The sequence below is a fragment of the Abramis brama genome (assembly GCF_963993115.1).
Source record: "Abramis brama genome assembly, chromosome: 9".
Taxonomy (NCBI): domain Eukaryota; kingdom Metazoa; phylum Chordata; class Actinopteri; order Cypriniformes; family Leuciscidae; genus Abramis; species Abramis brama.
Window position 1 is genome coordinate 30,644,464 of NC_139971.1, and position 16,051 is coordinate 30,660,514.

Sequence of the window (16,051 nt, forward strand, 5' to 3'; positions counted from 1 at the left end):
CTCAGGGACAGGCTTTGACCGTTCCAATATGGCGGACGACTTACGGCCCAAAGAAAACAGCCGCTAATGAGTCATCTATGTCTTTATGTCTATGCATGCAACTCCAGGAAACCATGCAGTGGGTCACCATGGCTACCATAGCCGTTCTTTTGAGGTTTTAATGGCAGTTGACAAACAACGATTTTCGCAAAAACTATAAAACTCAGTCTTACGCAAACCTGAAAAATAAACATTTTAAAATGCTCTCTGTAATGCTTGATTCTGGTTAATGAAACATTTTTACATTTCCCTTAAACATGACCATCAACCATTTCCTTCCTGCTAGTTTCCAGTTTGACGTGTCTCACATCACATCCTCTTTCTTTTCGCACATAAAAACATTAACATTAGTTTCCAGTAGGCAGGCAAGAGGAATTCTGGGAGATGGCTGAGATCTTCGAAATTCTTTTTAACACTTTCAATAAGTTAATCGAAAACAAAGAAGAATCATTTTTTTCCCCTCTATATTTCCTCTTTGTGTGATTTCATGCCATCCCTCATCACTATTTAATGCTGATATTTTGGTGATAATTCCACTTGTTATAAATGATAATATTGTTAATGTTTGGCAGTTAATTACAACACAAATGTATATGTTACAACACAAATAAGAGTTAGACTAAAATAGGCTAGTGGCCTGGCCATCATAGTATAAGAAAATAAAAGTGTGTTTATGATTAGCATGAAATTAAAACTATAAGAAGCATGATTACAGGTAGCATCTCATTATTATATTATGAATAAGTTCTTAGCTAATTCTGACTGCAGAGCTGTGATTTATAATATTGGTTCAATTTGAATTGGTAAATGCTATGGTGTCTCTTCAATAGAAGGGTTAAAAAGCCATTGGAACAAACACGTTTAACCAGATATTGTTTTTCAAAATGCTCTGACACTCCTTCCTCATTAACAGTGACAATTGGGAAACAACCAAGTCCAGACTGGGAATTCATTAAGCCACTGTCTTTGTTTTTAAGCATCATATTGTGAAGACTATTTAATGTCATGTGTCACCACATCCAATCTTATCCTTTAAGAAAACAACACGGTCCAAGGAGGAAGAGGAGATACAAGCCAACACCTCAGTGAACTGACCAAACTATGTTCTTTATTAGAAAGACTGAGCAGTCCTCCAAAAGCTCTACAACTTGTTAGGATGTTACATGCCAAATATACAGTCTTACATAAAAGTGCAATGTCACAATGGCTAAGCAGTATCTTTATTATTTGACCATTCTTACAACTTAATAAACAGAACAACGTTAGTAATAATTTATTTACTGTAATCCCTAGCAACTCGGTATACCGGATCTGAAATAAGAATGCCACGGCACAGAGGACGTTTGTATGAAGCTCCTCTAAAACAGTTTTTAAAGGCACTTTCACAAGTACATAGTACAGAGATGTACGTGGACACACTGATAAAACAGCAATTAAATACATACAGAGATTTTGCTACTGTGTGTAGTTTTGCAGGGAGAACATTTCTCAAGGCTTAGCTGAGAGACATAAGATCTCAAATATCAACGTAATGTACACTCTTAAAAAAGAAAAGAAAATAAAAAAACACTTTGTAATCGTTTTTCATATCACTCAATATAAATTGGTAATCAAAAGGCTTTAGTATGTTCCTTTTACATGTTTAAAAACAGGCATTGCTTATATTGTCTTAAAGTTCCTCCCCTTGGTTCAGCGATGGACAATTTCATAACATCATCTAAACATATTTCATAGCATAAATAGGAGTAAACTGTTGTATATTTATCAGTGAATACAGTACAAGTAACACTAAACTATTGCCAAACTGTCATAATAATGTGAATGTTGATGCACAGATAACATAAGATTGATATACTGTATACGAAATCCCAGATTTTTAATTTTGGAGTGCAAATACACTGGAGTGACTGATGCTATACATATTTATTTGTCTTTGGGTATGTCATGTGACTGACTTCATTTGGGTGTGGTGCTGTACTTGACATTATTACGAAGGGTTAATGGGCCACTAGCACACATAAGAAACAGCACTTTCTCACGAAAGTACTGCTGTAACAGTCTCTGAGTCCATGGCTATTGGCATCATTCCCTTGTTTGGTGAAACAACAAGAATTATTGCCTTAAAAGTTTCTAGAAAAGCACTTGCATATCACAACTAAAAGGATTATCGTTCATGCTTATAGGGTAGAACCGAGCCAAGGGTTTTAGACAGCTAAGCAGACAAAGAAATGATTCTCGTAGCCTATCCGCATCAAACTCTAAGCAGCACTTGAAGAACTTTACTTTTTTGGCAGCTAGACTTTACTATTCACAGATTACATCTAATTAAGCAGAGAGATACTAAAAAAATATCGTTTATAGTGAGCAGTTGTTCCAAATTGGCCTGGGAGAAAGTAACGCACATAAAAGACCCACAAAATAAAAATAAAAAGGTTTAGTGGATGTACATTTATATACACAATATATATTTCTTTCATTCTAAATAAGAAACTGAGTGAAGTACTTAAAAAAAAAAAAAAAAAAAAAAAATGTAAGCGGATGTGGTTTACGCAAACTCCCTGGGCATATATTCAAATATTACTATCAAAAATATAATATTCAAAGCAAAGCCTTGCTAGTTCAACTTAGAATCATTCAACATCAACAGCCAATCAGGGCGGGCAAAAGATGTGACATCACATGCCCTTATATGGCAGTGCGTTTCCAACCTCAACATTCCACACATCATCACTTCAAAGAGTCGTGACCAGAAAACACTCTTGAGATGTAAAGACACATTTCCCACAATCCTTATGCTGTAAACAGAGAAACCAAAGACCCTGCTTAGTTTCTGTATAATTCACATTTAACAGTTTTTCTAGTGGATGTAAACTGCTGATATTTAAAAAGTCACCCTAAGAATATAGGAAGCTGTAGTGATTTGTTGCTTTCTTTAATATCATTTAATCTATTCACACAGAGTATCGCGGAAACAAATAAGGTGTCGGACAAGCATGCAAACAGTTTTTGGATACACATAAATAGCTTTCTGTTAGTCGCAGGTGTCTTTCGAATATATTTAAGAATGTCCGTTTGAATTCACTAAACAGGTCATGAGAGAAAATGTAACTCTGAAATAGTAAACACCTGTTTAAGGAACTCTTCTGAACCATGCTTAGTAACCGACGTTATTCTAGTTTATTAATAAACCCTAAAATAGTGTTGGAATTCTATACACACACTGTTTTAAACTAACACCTCATTAATGCTGACCATTTCTAGTATCTTTAGTTACTTATATTTGCTTTAGTCCACTCTCTAAAGCGAATGAAATGTTGCGAAATGTTCAATGGCATTCAAATCCACTAAAAACCTGGCTCTGACTGCAATGGTCCTAATTTGACATTGTTTCCTCACTGTCGCTCTGAATGCACACAGTTAATCACATGGTGCAGGATTTGTCCAGTGGATCCTGTGGAGGGGGCGCCGGATGCTGCGCCGCTCCCGTCTTGGGTATCGCCACCATGGGTTTGGGCCGCAGGGCAGGGGGCTTGACCTGCACCCCCATGCGCGGGGCCACGGCGGGTTTGAAGGTGCTCATGGTATCGCTAGAGGAGCTGGTGCTGCGGCGCATGGGCGGCTCCGTTGGGGCGGGCCGGAGAAGGAGCCCGTGCAGTTGGCTGAGGGACTCGGTGGAGCTGGCCGGTGTGGGAGCGTTCTTCATCTGCTCCAGGGTGTCCAGCACCACGTCAGGAGCGTGTTTAGCAGAACTCTGCCGTTCCAGCTCCTTCAGCTCATTCAGAGCAGTGTTCATCGTCTCCTCTATGTCCTACAGGAGAGAGACAGTGAATTTGAGTGTGTAGGTGGCCGAAATTATAATATAAACATCAAACAAATGGCAATACATGCAGACAACGTGCTATATCACATCTAGTGAGATAAAATAAAAAGTACTTACAATATGTGTTCATAAAATGGTCAGATTGTTAGTATTAAACAAAGAGACCCATGAGGATACTTCTTAGTGTGCGACATCAAGGTTTTTTTGGACTCAATAAAACCATCTTTGTTACGGAACTATTTCAAATATGAAAATAGGCCTTATTGATGAAACACAAGCAGAATGAATGCGTGTGAACTGTTTGTAAAGCCATTTTTACTTAAATTAAACTAACTTCTGGTATTTCGGTAGTTTCATTATGGAGCCTCAGAAAACTTCCAAGGGTTTAAAATGAGACAAAACAAGTTTTAAAATAGTCAAAAAAAAAAAAATCTTATTTTTAATTTATCCTCTTCCACTGATTACTATACCTAAAATAAAATTAAAAATATATATTTTTAAATTAGAAAATCATTTAAAAAAAATATAAACTGAATACGAAAATATTTTTTTCTAATTTATCCCTAAAATATTTTATTGGTTAGAAAATGCTCTTTGTGCACAAAAATATTTTTAAGTAAGTTTTTATTCAGTAATAAATCACAAATGACTGGAAAGTTCATGTAAATTCACTAGGGTCTCAGCAAACCTATTTAAAATAATAATAAAATATAAAGACATGGACATTTCTATAATTCATATAAATATCTAAATAATTTTACTGGGTAGAAATTGATCTTTGAGAGCATTTGTAAAAATCATGTAAATTAATTTGTCAAAAAGAGTGAGAAGCCTAAAGAACATTCAGTTTATCAAACATCACAATAGGTGAATTGTGGTAAGTTATTTTAATCTACTGACACCAAGATTCTGTAAATAAAGTTTATTAACAAACAAAGGAAATATACAGTATTAGCCGCCCTAGATGTTCAGCCTCCAATGGGGGAGTCAAAGGATCTGTTTTATATGTTACACCTAGTATTAAAATACGTTTTGGTTGATCGGATCACAAGTAGATGAGGGACATACATTGGTGTCCTGATTTCTTTGAGGGGAGGGTCTATGGGCAGGGAAATGTATGGGCCTTTCCATCTAATGGACGACCAGAGATGACGGAAAAACATACAGAGAGCGGCAGCTTTCGTTTCTGCTCAGATAGCCACAAGACCACGGCGAACGCGGTGAGTGCGTTTTAGAAATCAGGAATGGTCTTCGAACCAAACTTAAAGTTTAAATCCCGTCCGTCTATCAGTCTTCCCACTATGTTTACGCATTAAGCCAGTAGGCGGTCTTTTGTGGCTGTTCGAACGCATTTGACCACATAAACGTTTACACTACGAAAACAATCTAGTCAATGAGTTTTCGACTACCCCTGGAAGTTGTTGAAAGTGGACAAGCTCAAAACGTTTTAGACCCCGTTTACACCTGTATTTAGCGTTGTTCACTTGTGATCCGATTTACCAAAAACGCATCTTAATACAGATGTTTCAAGGTGTAAACAGGGCCAAAAAGATTGAGAAGCATTGGCTCACAGCACATTTAAATTGGATTTTTTTCTCTGCTTGTGCTTCATAAGTGTTGCAGATATGCATTAGTCATTAGTAACAGGAGGCAGTAACTGACTATGTTACAGGGCTGGGCCTGCTGCGCATGGTGTGAGGGGCGTCGTCGCTTGCCTCCCGCTGACCTGTGCGATGCTCTCTGGATCCAAGCTCTTGTACTGGCCTGAAGACGTGGACCTTCGGATGGGAGGGCTCTCCATATTTTTTATGGACTCGTGCCGACTGATGTTGGTCAGGCTGCCGTGGCCGGTCCGTCTGCGTCTCTCGGGGCTGTCCATGGGCATGTGTCCTCTTCCTCTCAGCAGATCCCGCGGACTGTAGTGGCCCATCGACGGGGATCCCAAATCTGGGTTGCCGTGACTACCGTGGCTGCTATGGTTTCCGTGGTGGCCCTGAGAGGGGTGGACCATGCAGTGGGCGTCAGTGGGGCGAGCTGGTGGCCTACGGGACGGAGGGTCACTTCTCTTCCTGTGCCTGCTAAACAAAATGGAAAGAAAGATAACATTAAAGTGTGTAATGAATCTGTTTCTACACCAAGATGGCATTTTAGCTTAAAGGGGACCAATTATGCTCTTTTAATAAGTTTTCATTCTTGAATGTCCAAAAAACAACATTTTCCCACATATTTCCAGTTCCAACACACTACTAACGCAACTCAACTAGGCCTCGTCCCCCTTTTTTTGGCGAGAATTATTTAAATGAGGAATATTGTGACCTGCACGTTCCCAGAAGAAAACTCAAGACTACATTCGAGGCATTTCAGGGAGTTCAGACACAGTTCTTACTGCATGGTTTTTCCCTGCATTGAAAATATTTTTTGAATAGACTTTGACCAGCCAACGATTTATCTGATCATTTAATGTGACTATATCTGCTGTTCTGGTACCCGGTGATAGCCGGCTGCTTTAAAATGCTCCTGTGAGTGTTTGTGTAAGCACTCTGTGAAGAGTGTCAAAAGTTTCTATTAACAACGTGTTTTTGCAGCGTTGAGCTTTATAGCCAATCAGAGACGTATCTGTTGAGTGCATGAACGCAATGGCCAATCAGATGTGTATAAGTTAATCAGAATCCGCTCAATACTGCTCAAAGTATCAGTATCAGTATAAATACGATGTCAATAAGAGATTCATTGCACAGCATAGGACAGCTTCATTGATTATAACGGGACTTTTCACAAATGTGCAGCTTCGTGTACCTCACGTTGAACTGAAGTAATTGACAGCTTCAGTGATTACAATGGAAGCGATCTTTGCTCGCTTTCTGTACATAATATATATTTTTCAACTACACATTGCAAATTTTCTGGATTGACAACCGTATTTAAATACGCGATTGAATCCGATTGACAATGATAAATATAGTACAGGACATAAAACAATCTGATATTGTATGTCAAATGATCTATGCATGATCTGTTATGTGTAATGTGTTACTTTGTTGTTTATTTTATTACTAACTTTTCAAATCAGTCACTTTTTACACAGAAATTTATAGATTTTTAAATATAAAATAGTTCTAAGTACTTTGTTTTATGATATGTCATAAAAGTTCCTGTTATCCACCACCACCGAAGGCCATTTTGACCCAGAAAAAAACCCTGTACTGATAAAGAGAATAACTCCCTTTGGAGTAAGCTAGACTTTGTAACTTTGCAGACCTTTTTCAGGCTCAAACAGCAACATTACACACTCAAGAGAGTTGAAAATGTAAAAAAAGCATTATAGGACCCCATTTAATGTTTAGTGGTGGACATGGTTTGAACACGTTGCTAGTCATCACATGCTGCATTTGGCAACATCAAGTGTTCGCTAACCTTCAGCGCTCATGCATAATTAGCATCGGTGTCAGAGGCATCTCCAGAGTGTCTGTGGTAAGACTTACTCTGCATATTCATAACAAGAGGCCTGGCAGGAACCAGCTTGGCAGAAGTCATTATGATGTATGATGTCTTTGGATCTTACAGTATTAACTAAAAGCGCTTCTCAGAGAAGATGCCTGATGTCAGGGTTAAAATATGGGAACCAAAGGAAGTTTGTAAATCCAAAATATCAATATCAACAGTTTCGCCTCTAATAACTTTTTCAAAAGTTAATATTCGTGTTTATCAAGGAGACAACTCTGTCAATGAAGAGATTAAGAGAAAGAAAGCAAAGAAAATCTGATAATTATACTGGCAAAACTTCATTAATGTAATGTGTCATTTCCAATCAAGCTGTAAATGTGCTGTGAATTTAAAAAAAAAAAATTAGTTAATTTGGATTATTTAGAGCGCACAATATGTTAGCCTCAGCAAGACTAAAGAATCTTCCAAAAACTTTGAAAACACAGATGCGGTTAGACAATGGAAGATGTAGTGGAAAGAGTTAAAAAATTGTTTTGGTAACTGAAATAAAGCTAAAATAAAATGTAAATATTAAGAGTTTAACTTAAGATAGAAACGTTGCCTTGGCAACTTACTGAAATAAATATCTTTGAGTTAAAGTAAAATAAATTAAATTAAGTACAAATAAATTAAAGCCAATTAGAAATATGAACAAAAACAAATGTAATGACAAAAAAGACATAACAAAATGACAAAAGTATTAAACAAAATTAACTAAGATTAAACTGAAAATATAAAAAAAGCTAAATCAAAATATGAATAAATACTATAATAGTACACAAATAACACTGGTGGAAATGACAGTGGAGGGGGAAAAAGGATTATTGTCCTGTAATACAAGTATATCCACTAGTAAGTGTGAAATGTGTGTATTAAGGACGAAAGTGCGCATAGTTGAAACACCCATCAATTATTTCAATTACTAAAATGGAGTATTTCTAGCACAAGTGTTCAACCATAAGTTGCCTCTTAACTTGTACATAATGAGCTCTTGTAATGTTCATAGAATCGTTTTGACAGTCCATGATAGATGGTAATCAGTAATAGATGCTAATCTGTGAGTTCATAAATTATTTAACTGTGCAGCTAATAATGACCATATTAAGAAGAACTGAATTGATTTTCTATTTTATCTAAAGCGTCAGTAGAGGTATTTGTCCAGCAGAGAGCGATCTGCACTGCACTAAAACAAGGGGCGACGCAATGGTGCACTGCTGCATGAAATCAAAGAGTATCCAAAGAGAGTCAAGTCGTGAAAACACAGAAATTAACTGGTGGTTTTTATGGAAAGCCATCTAATACTGCCTTAGAATGACTAGGAATTATTCAAATTCATATTGAATGCCATTTAACATTTAAGCATCAGAGTCCTTTCATTTCTACGACGCAGATGTCAGCTGCATGGGTCTGTTAACACATTGCAATACACTTACATTCACCGCTTATCCAGATTTCTGGCAAACTGGATGTAAATAAGCACCGAGTTCATGTGTTTGAGCACCCGCCTCCTCTGCTAGGAATAGCGCTGACACATCAAAAAGAACATTTGTCTTTGGAGATCAACACTTTATAATTTGATTGCCATAATGTCATTGGGTTTACAGTTGCAGAGGAAGCTATCCTCAGTATGTTTGATAAATGCACATATGGAAGGAGGAGAACATCTAAATAAAGACAAATGCACTGAAAGATTTAAGAGCCAGGAAACACAGCAGCAAGACACAGAGGGATGGAGAAAATGAAAAGGGGGAGAGAGCAAATGAATACAAGACAAATCAACAGAATAAAAAACTGATGTAGTAAACTTCAAGAAAAAAACCCACACTGGGACTTCTGGGCATTTCTTTCTTCATTCTCGGAGTATTTGAGTGTTTGATGTTTGTCATTAGATTGCCTCACTGTAAAAAAGGATAAGTTGACTTAACTTAAAAAAGCGAGGAAACCCGTTGTCTTAAAACTATTAAGTAAATAAACTTCATGCGTAATTGAAAAGTTAATTGTCAAGTTCACATAACTTAATTTTTTCAATTACGCATGAAGTTTATTACTTAATAATTTTAAGGCAATGGGTTTCCAGACTTTTTTTTTAAGTTAAGTCATCTGATCACTTTTTAAAGTGCTGCTGCGTTTTATTGAATACACTAAATGTCTTGAAGCAAGGGGAATTCTGGGAAGTTTTCGTTCACTCACCTGCTGATGTAGGCATCAGGTATTCTGCTGTCTGTTGGAGATCCAATGTCTCTAGTGGAGCATTTCTCCTCTCCTCCGTGTCCACTGCTGGCCTCGCTGTCTGCCTTCTGACTAAGTGTGTCAGAGAATGTGTCATCCCTGTCAAAACAGCACACAAGTAGTAAAAAAAATAATATTCACAAGCATTTAGCTTAGTTTAATATTTAACCCTTAAACGCATACCTTGGGGTCTTTAGTGACCTGGGACGTCATTCACTACCCCCCTCCTCATTTATTTTTTAAAGTTAGACATCAACCTTCTTAGTTTTCCTCAATCAATTCATTATAAACAATATAACAAGATGAAAATTATAAAATTATAAAAGAATGCCTATTTTCCCATTCGTTTTTTGTAAAGGTTGTTAGCGACCCTATATAATTTGAGGTGTGTGACAGTGTAAGTATATTTTTACTGCACAACAATAATTGAATCTTTTATGACTAAGAAAGTGCAATCCACCTTTATTCCACAAGGTGGTGATGTCTGATACACAATGATGAAGTGACGTTTCACTCATAGTTACCGAAAGGCAGAAAACAAAAGAATAGGAAGTATCATCAGCAAAACTTAAAATGATTTTCAGTGATTTTCTGCAGAGCAAGTCCTGAAAGCATTCAAATGTTAGAGTCAGTGTCACTTGATGGATCTGTTGAAGAAGCTGTCAGCGATCAAAATATTGATTTTGAAGATGCTGAAAATGATAGTTTGGAGAATATGTTCGAGATCGCGAATATGAGCCAGATGCTGAATGTACTGGGAAATGAGCTCTGATGAGGACAGTGATGATGGTATAAAACATCTGCTCAAACTGAACCCTTCCAATCTCCAAAAGGTAACAAAATGTGCTTTATTTTATTCTTCTGTAATTGTTACTCTAATATCAGGAGAGTTTCATATTATTGCGACAGGTAGAGATCCATTCGTGTTAGATTTAGATCCGGGTCGCTAAAGACCCCAATATGTAATAATGATTGGCGAAACATTCATGCATTTAAGGGTTAAACTCAAATTATTTCACGTCAGACAACAAAATGAGTTCCAAATACCAATAAAACACATTTATTCATTGGCTTGTATCACTGAGCTCGTCCCAAAGAGCTCTGCACACAATATTGCCCAATACACTTAATGTAGGCCTGCAAAATAATGTGATTTTTCTAATAATAAAATATATTATTATTAAAATATTATATATATATACATATATATACATATATATATATATATATATATATACATATACATATATATATACATATATACCCTATAAAAATGCAACACATGCTTCAGCAACATTTAAAACAATTAATCGCAAGGACATTTTTTCTGCTGCAAGGTAAAACATGATGACTATTTCATTTGCTTTCACCATTTCTGCTGTTTACATTGCGTCCATGCTAACTTGCAACTTGTAACATTGCCCTTTTTCAACACTTTCATGTTAAGGTCAAGCGATACGTGACGCTTGTGTTGAGTGGTGCGTTAAAGCCCTGACACGAGGCATGTAAAGCTCTAAAAGTCCCGTGTAAAATCACAGCTGTTGATACGGCTTATTGGACAGTACATTAGGTCACATGTTTTTGAGCACCAAACAGACATTTCTATAAGCTGAGATGTGAATGCTCTCCATTGTACGCGTGCCACTGTACTGATGTGTGTATGAGCTGCCCAGCTGACATCCTTACACTCTCTTGCTCTTTTATTGGACTGAGGGACTGACTCTGCTGGTCTAGGGCCTCTTAAACTTCCTCGTTCTACCAGGCTGTAAATTCTCTCAGTGCCACGAGCCAAGAACACACATCAACAGAGGGTCATGATGTGAATTATTGATACACACACACAGTCGGCTGGTATGGGCTCTGTTGTTGGCGTCACTCAGCACTGTGCCTGATCCATTAGATTTGCCCCCTTTATGAGCCATAATCTGTTCAACAAGGCGCCAATAGTTGCCCAGGCAGAACAAGTTGTCATGACAATAAAGAGATTTACCAGAGGAAGATGGTCCAGAGCAGAGTGCAGCTACTAAACTCAGATGTGGCTCATTTATGTTCAAAATCTAATGAGGTGCCTATCCTGACAGCATTTTAAGGCAACATTGGTACAATCCTTTCTAAGTAGGCAGCTGCCTTCTAAGTCTGTATCCCCTATGACTACTTCCCTAACATAGTATGAATACAGTCTGTCCAGTCTGTATATATAGTATAACATTTTATTAATGGTTGAGAAGCAAGTTTTTCATCAAATGCAGTACCTACTCTGAAAATAAGTCTTTGAACATAAGTCTAACTCTTGAGAAGGTTATCCCAAAATGCATTTCCAAAAAATTGTGGACAAATAAAAAATATTAAGCTATACAAACTAGGGCTGGGAAAAATAACGTTAATTTTGGAGATCAATATGAAATGTTTACATTATTAATATAAAAATAAAATACTTTAAAATACTTTGTTGATTGTACAATTATATGTACATTTATTTATGATTACAAATTTTAACAAGATTGTGTTATTATTCATTGATATGTGATTAATCATGAAAATTTGTGCAATAATTAGTTACATGTTTTTATTCTATTCACAGCCCTAACATATTATATTAAACAATATATAATATAAAACTACACCTTTTTCCATTACACATTCATACATTGTCTCTTATCCTTGTTTTTTATTAGATTTTCTACATTTTTCTACAAACAAAACTAGATTTTATTTCAAATGTATGTTACATTTGGTTGATTTTATCCAATGTATAGTCGCAAAACGCATTTCATGGCGCATTTTACTGTGTATGGTTGTGTGTGTGAGTGTGACCAATAAAATTGCAATCTGAATTGAAATTATTATTGATTAATATTATACTTATCTAATGCTGAAAGGACTGAGTAGACCCATACACCAAATATTTATGTGCTATGTATTTCTAAGATTTTAGATTATCATGCTGTTAGCAACATTGCAACATCAAACTCTGTTGAAGCACTTTTATTATTTATGTCATATATCCAACTATCCTTGAAATGTGGATCAATACAGACAGTGGAGTAGTTGACTTATCACAGTAGAACAGTAGAGATACTCACATATCCTGCACAACAATGTACTGGTGAGGCACTAGGCCGTCTATGCCATTGTGTCTGCCCTCCCACCAGTCATCCGATGCTCTCTGGTACAGCAGCAGAGACGCACCCTTCTTAAAGGACAGCTCCCGTGCAGAGCGCCCCACATAATCAAATTTTGCGATGGCTTCAATGGGCTCCCCCTCTGTAGAGGAAAAAAAAGACACAGCATGGTTAATTCAGTTAAGTTAGGAGAGAGGAAATAGATGTCAGTGACAATAGGTTTTCCATTGGAGAATTTCCAATCATAACTTCTGTGTTATCAATTAGCTCTTCCGCATGGGCAGCATCACCCGTTTCTACACTTTTGGCATATGCTACATGAAACGCCTAAAGGGAAAAAATATGAAGCCGTTTGTATGGCAGTTGGTGCTATTTACAGAAACAAGTCGAATGAAAACAGTGCACATGCCTCAACAATATCTGACTGTTTTATGAGAGCATTTGAATGCATCAACGTTATAGGGTTTCTGACTAGTTGCTGTACATGCCTTTGCTGCCATGACTCCCTTTATGTAAGAGACACAGCGGGCTTCAATGCATGTGAAGTAGCTGCAGTTCTGGCAGAACGGGCTGTTCTCATCCTCAGGATAATCAGGCAATGTGGACCTTACCAACAACATCACAACACCTGCCAACTGAGTGCAACAACTTTTACAAAACAGCACTGTGGCGCAGTGATGGTTATACCATGGTGCTTGAGCAAGGTACAAGAGATCATGCTAAATTATGTATTGAGTCACAGTTAAAGGGGAACGAGTTGTAAAAAAAAAAAAAAAAAAAATGCTTTTTATATTTTAAAAATGATTTATATCAATTTTAATATTTAAATAATAATTTTTAATAGTTAATAAAATATATTTAATCATATATCTATATATCTATATCTATATCTATATATCTGTATGTCTGTATGTATGTATGTATGTATGTATGTATATATATATATATATATATATATATTACATGGCTTGGTTGAATTCCAATGTAGAATGCAGTCTGTTATTTCCATAGACAGTAAAAGAAATGGACACAGCAACCCCATTGGATTCAACGGACAATGAAGTAAATTAACAGCTCTCACTTTCTGATGGCTGAGCGTACTGCGCAGACTCAAACTGAGCTTGACGACGTAGATGTGACGTGAGCAACCCGTCTGTCTTCTAGTAGCTGTGCTAAGAGAAATCTGAATCATTCCCTTCCGAAACTTGCAGAGACGGAGAGCGTGAGTAGGAGGTGTCCATGAGCTAGGAGCAGGAGCAACTTTTGCTAAGTATTCTGATTAATTATTTTGTCATTTTGCCTCCATGTCTCCCCGATTGCCCGCGAGCTTCTCCTCCTGACCATACGGTCTGCTAATCAATGGCGGCGCCCGGGGAAGCTTCAGTTTCGGCTGAAAGATTACCCCCTTGGTTATTTCTTGATAACAGACCGCTGCTAAGGATAACACACCGTTGCCATGAAAAACAGAGCGTTGCTATGGACGCAGGATTCTAACCATTGAGACGGAACAGACTATTTTCTTTAGCGGAAGCAATACAATCGTTTTTAAATTAATAAACTCCTTTTTAAATCAATATTTTCTGTCAAATTATTGATTTATTTGGTAGGTATCCATGTAATAAGCAGGATAATGTAGAGCGAGGTGGCTGTTATAGCGAATACAACCCCTTCAGGCTGATTCAAGATCCTGTCCTGATCCAGTCCTGATCAGCCTGTCTGGGTTGTATTCGCTATAACAACCGCCTCGCTCTACATTATCCCTTACACATACATATATATATATATATAAAATTGAAAAAACAAAAATGTCAATAATTTAATTTAAAAAATTGTCCTTAATATTTCTATTAAGCAAAACGACCAATCAGCATCCACGCACTGTGCTTTTTATAACTGAATATAAACTGTGATACTGAATGAAGAAGGCCATATTCTTGTACAATGGTATTTAAATGTTAGTCCAAGATATAAAAAAAAAAATCATGGTGTAATCCATCATAGTATTACCATTTTTTATGTCCATAAATTGAACTTTTTTGTGAAAACAAAAGTCTCATTAAAAAGTAACTACCTGGTAAATAAATTTGTATTGTATGTAACTAAATGCATATTGTGAAGATGTGTTCAGTCTTAATTCTATAAGTTCTGTACTGCATTTTGCATCAAAGTCAAGCATCAAAACGGTCCAAATTGTTGTTAAAATGTAGTGATACTTGCTACAGTAGTATTCCAAAAAACCTTTGGAGAGAGGCACGAGCGTTGCCATTGTAATAAATAAAGACAGAAAAATGAGTGAAAACAATAACAAATCAGACAAATAGAATACACAATTAATCTAGGGAAGACAGCAATAAAACCGAGAGGCACAAGCTCAGAGAGGAAATGCTTTTTCATTCTCGACAGTCTGGAAATAACAATGAGTCAATAAGACGTGACGGGCGTGAGTTGACTGTCTGAATTAATAGGGCAGCTCTGAGAGCAGGCACCTTGTTAATAAAGAGGACGGGGTGGAGATCAATATGGCCATCAACCGTCCACACGTCCCTGTCTCTCCTCCATCTCTGCCTGACAGATGCTGTCATTCAGAGTGTCCTTGCAAAAGCCTGTTCATGTATCATAGTGCTGCTAGGATAGTGTTTGTGAAGATGGGCGGCAGACAAAGTAGGAAAGTTACCAAGATTATTAAAGAAAGCAAATCCATATATTCGACCAATTCATTTGCGCTTTGGAACTTTTAATTAATTCTGGTAGTCTGTATTAAAGAAGCTGTAACTCTTTTGTTATGGTACTATTTTTATTCAAAGACATTGTTCCTGCAGCCGCTTGCTCTACCGTAGTTCATTGCACATTGTACCATATGGGCTTGCTTTTGCCCCAGAGGAGAGTTAACAACCAATGCTAGGTTTTTTGGCTTAATATACACTGCTGTAGCAGTAACTTACCCACCAGCACTCACGGCTGCAAGCAGACCCAGGAGGAATGAAGGCTGACAGAGTAGAAAACTGTTTGTAAGCTGCATTTCCTGTTTTTTTTGTTTTTTTTATGGAGGCATGCTTGCAGACTGCACGAATACAGCCATTTAGAAGAGAAAGCTCACTGCAACTTCACCAGCTAAGTAATGTTCTGTCTTATAACAAAGACGAAATGTTTAAAGGGTTTTCTCATCAAAAACTGCAATAGTAATACAAAAGCAATACTGCATAAGATATTAACACTCATTTTCAAAGACTATCTTAAATAAGTGTAAACAATTTTAAATTCTGAAAGAAATCTCTTTCAAAAATTATGTAATGCTCAAGAACCATTTCTTATTATCAATGTTGAAAACAGTTGTGCTGCATAATATTTTTGTGAAAAA

The 16,051-nt window shown here is 36.8% G+C and overlaps 1 protein-coding gene across 2 annotated transcripts in view; it reads right to left on the reverse strand.

Annotated features, from left to right (window-relative positions):
* Positions 1 to 1,125: 1,125 nt before the first annotated feature.
* The window catches only part of srgap1a (SLIT-ROBO Rho GTPase activating protein 1a), a 111,214-nt gene continuing 96,288 nt past the window's right edge, over positions 1,126 to 16,051 (reverse strand). For both annotated transcript variants that reach the window (XM_084124404.1, XM_084124403.1), the window contains exons 19-22: positions 12,655 to 12,835; positions 9,533 to 9,670; positions 5,586 to 5,937; positions 1,126 to 3,847 (exon numbers count right to left, since the gene is read on the reverse strand). In XM_084124404.1, coding sequence (XP_083980530.1) covers positions 3,461 to 3,847; positions 5,586 to 5,937; positions 9,533 to 9,670; positions 12,655 to 12,835 — 1,058 coding nt within the window. In that variant the 3' untranslated portion in view covers positions 1,126 to 3,460. The remainder of the gene's footprint in view (positions 3,848 to 5,585; positions 5,938 to 9,532; positions 9,671 to 12,654; positions 12,836 to 16,051) is intronic.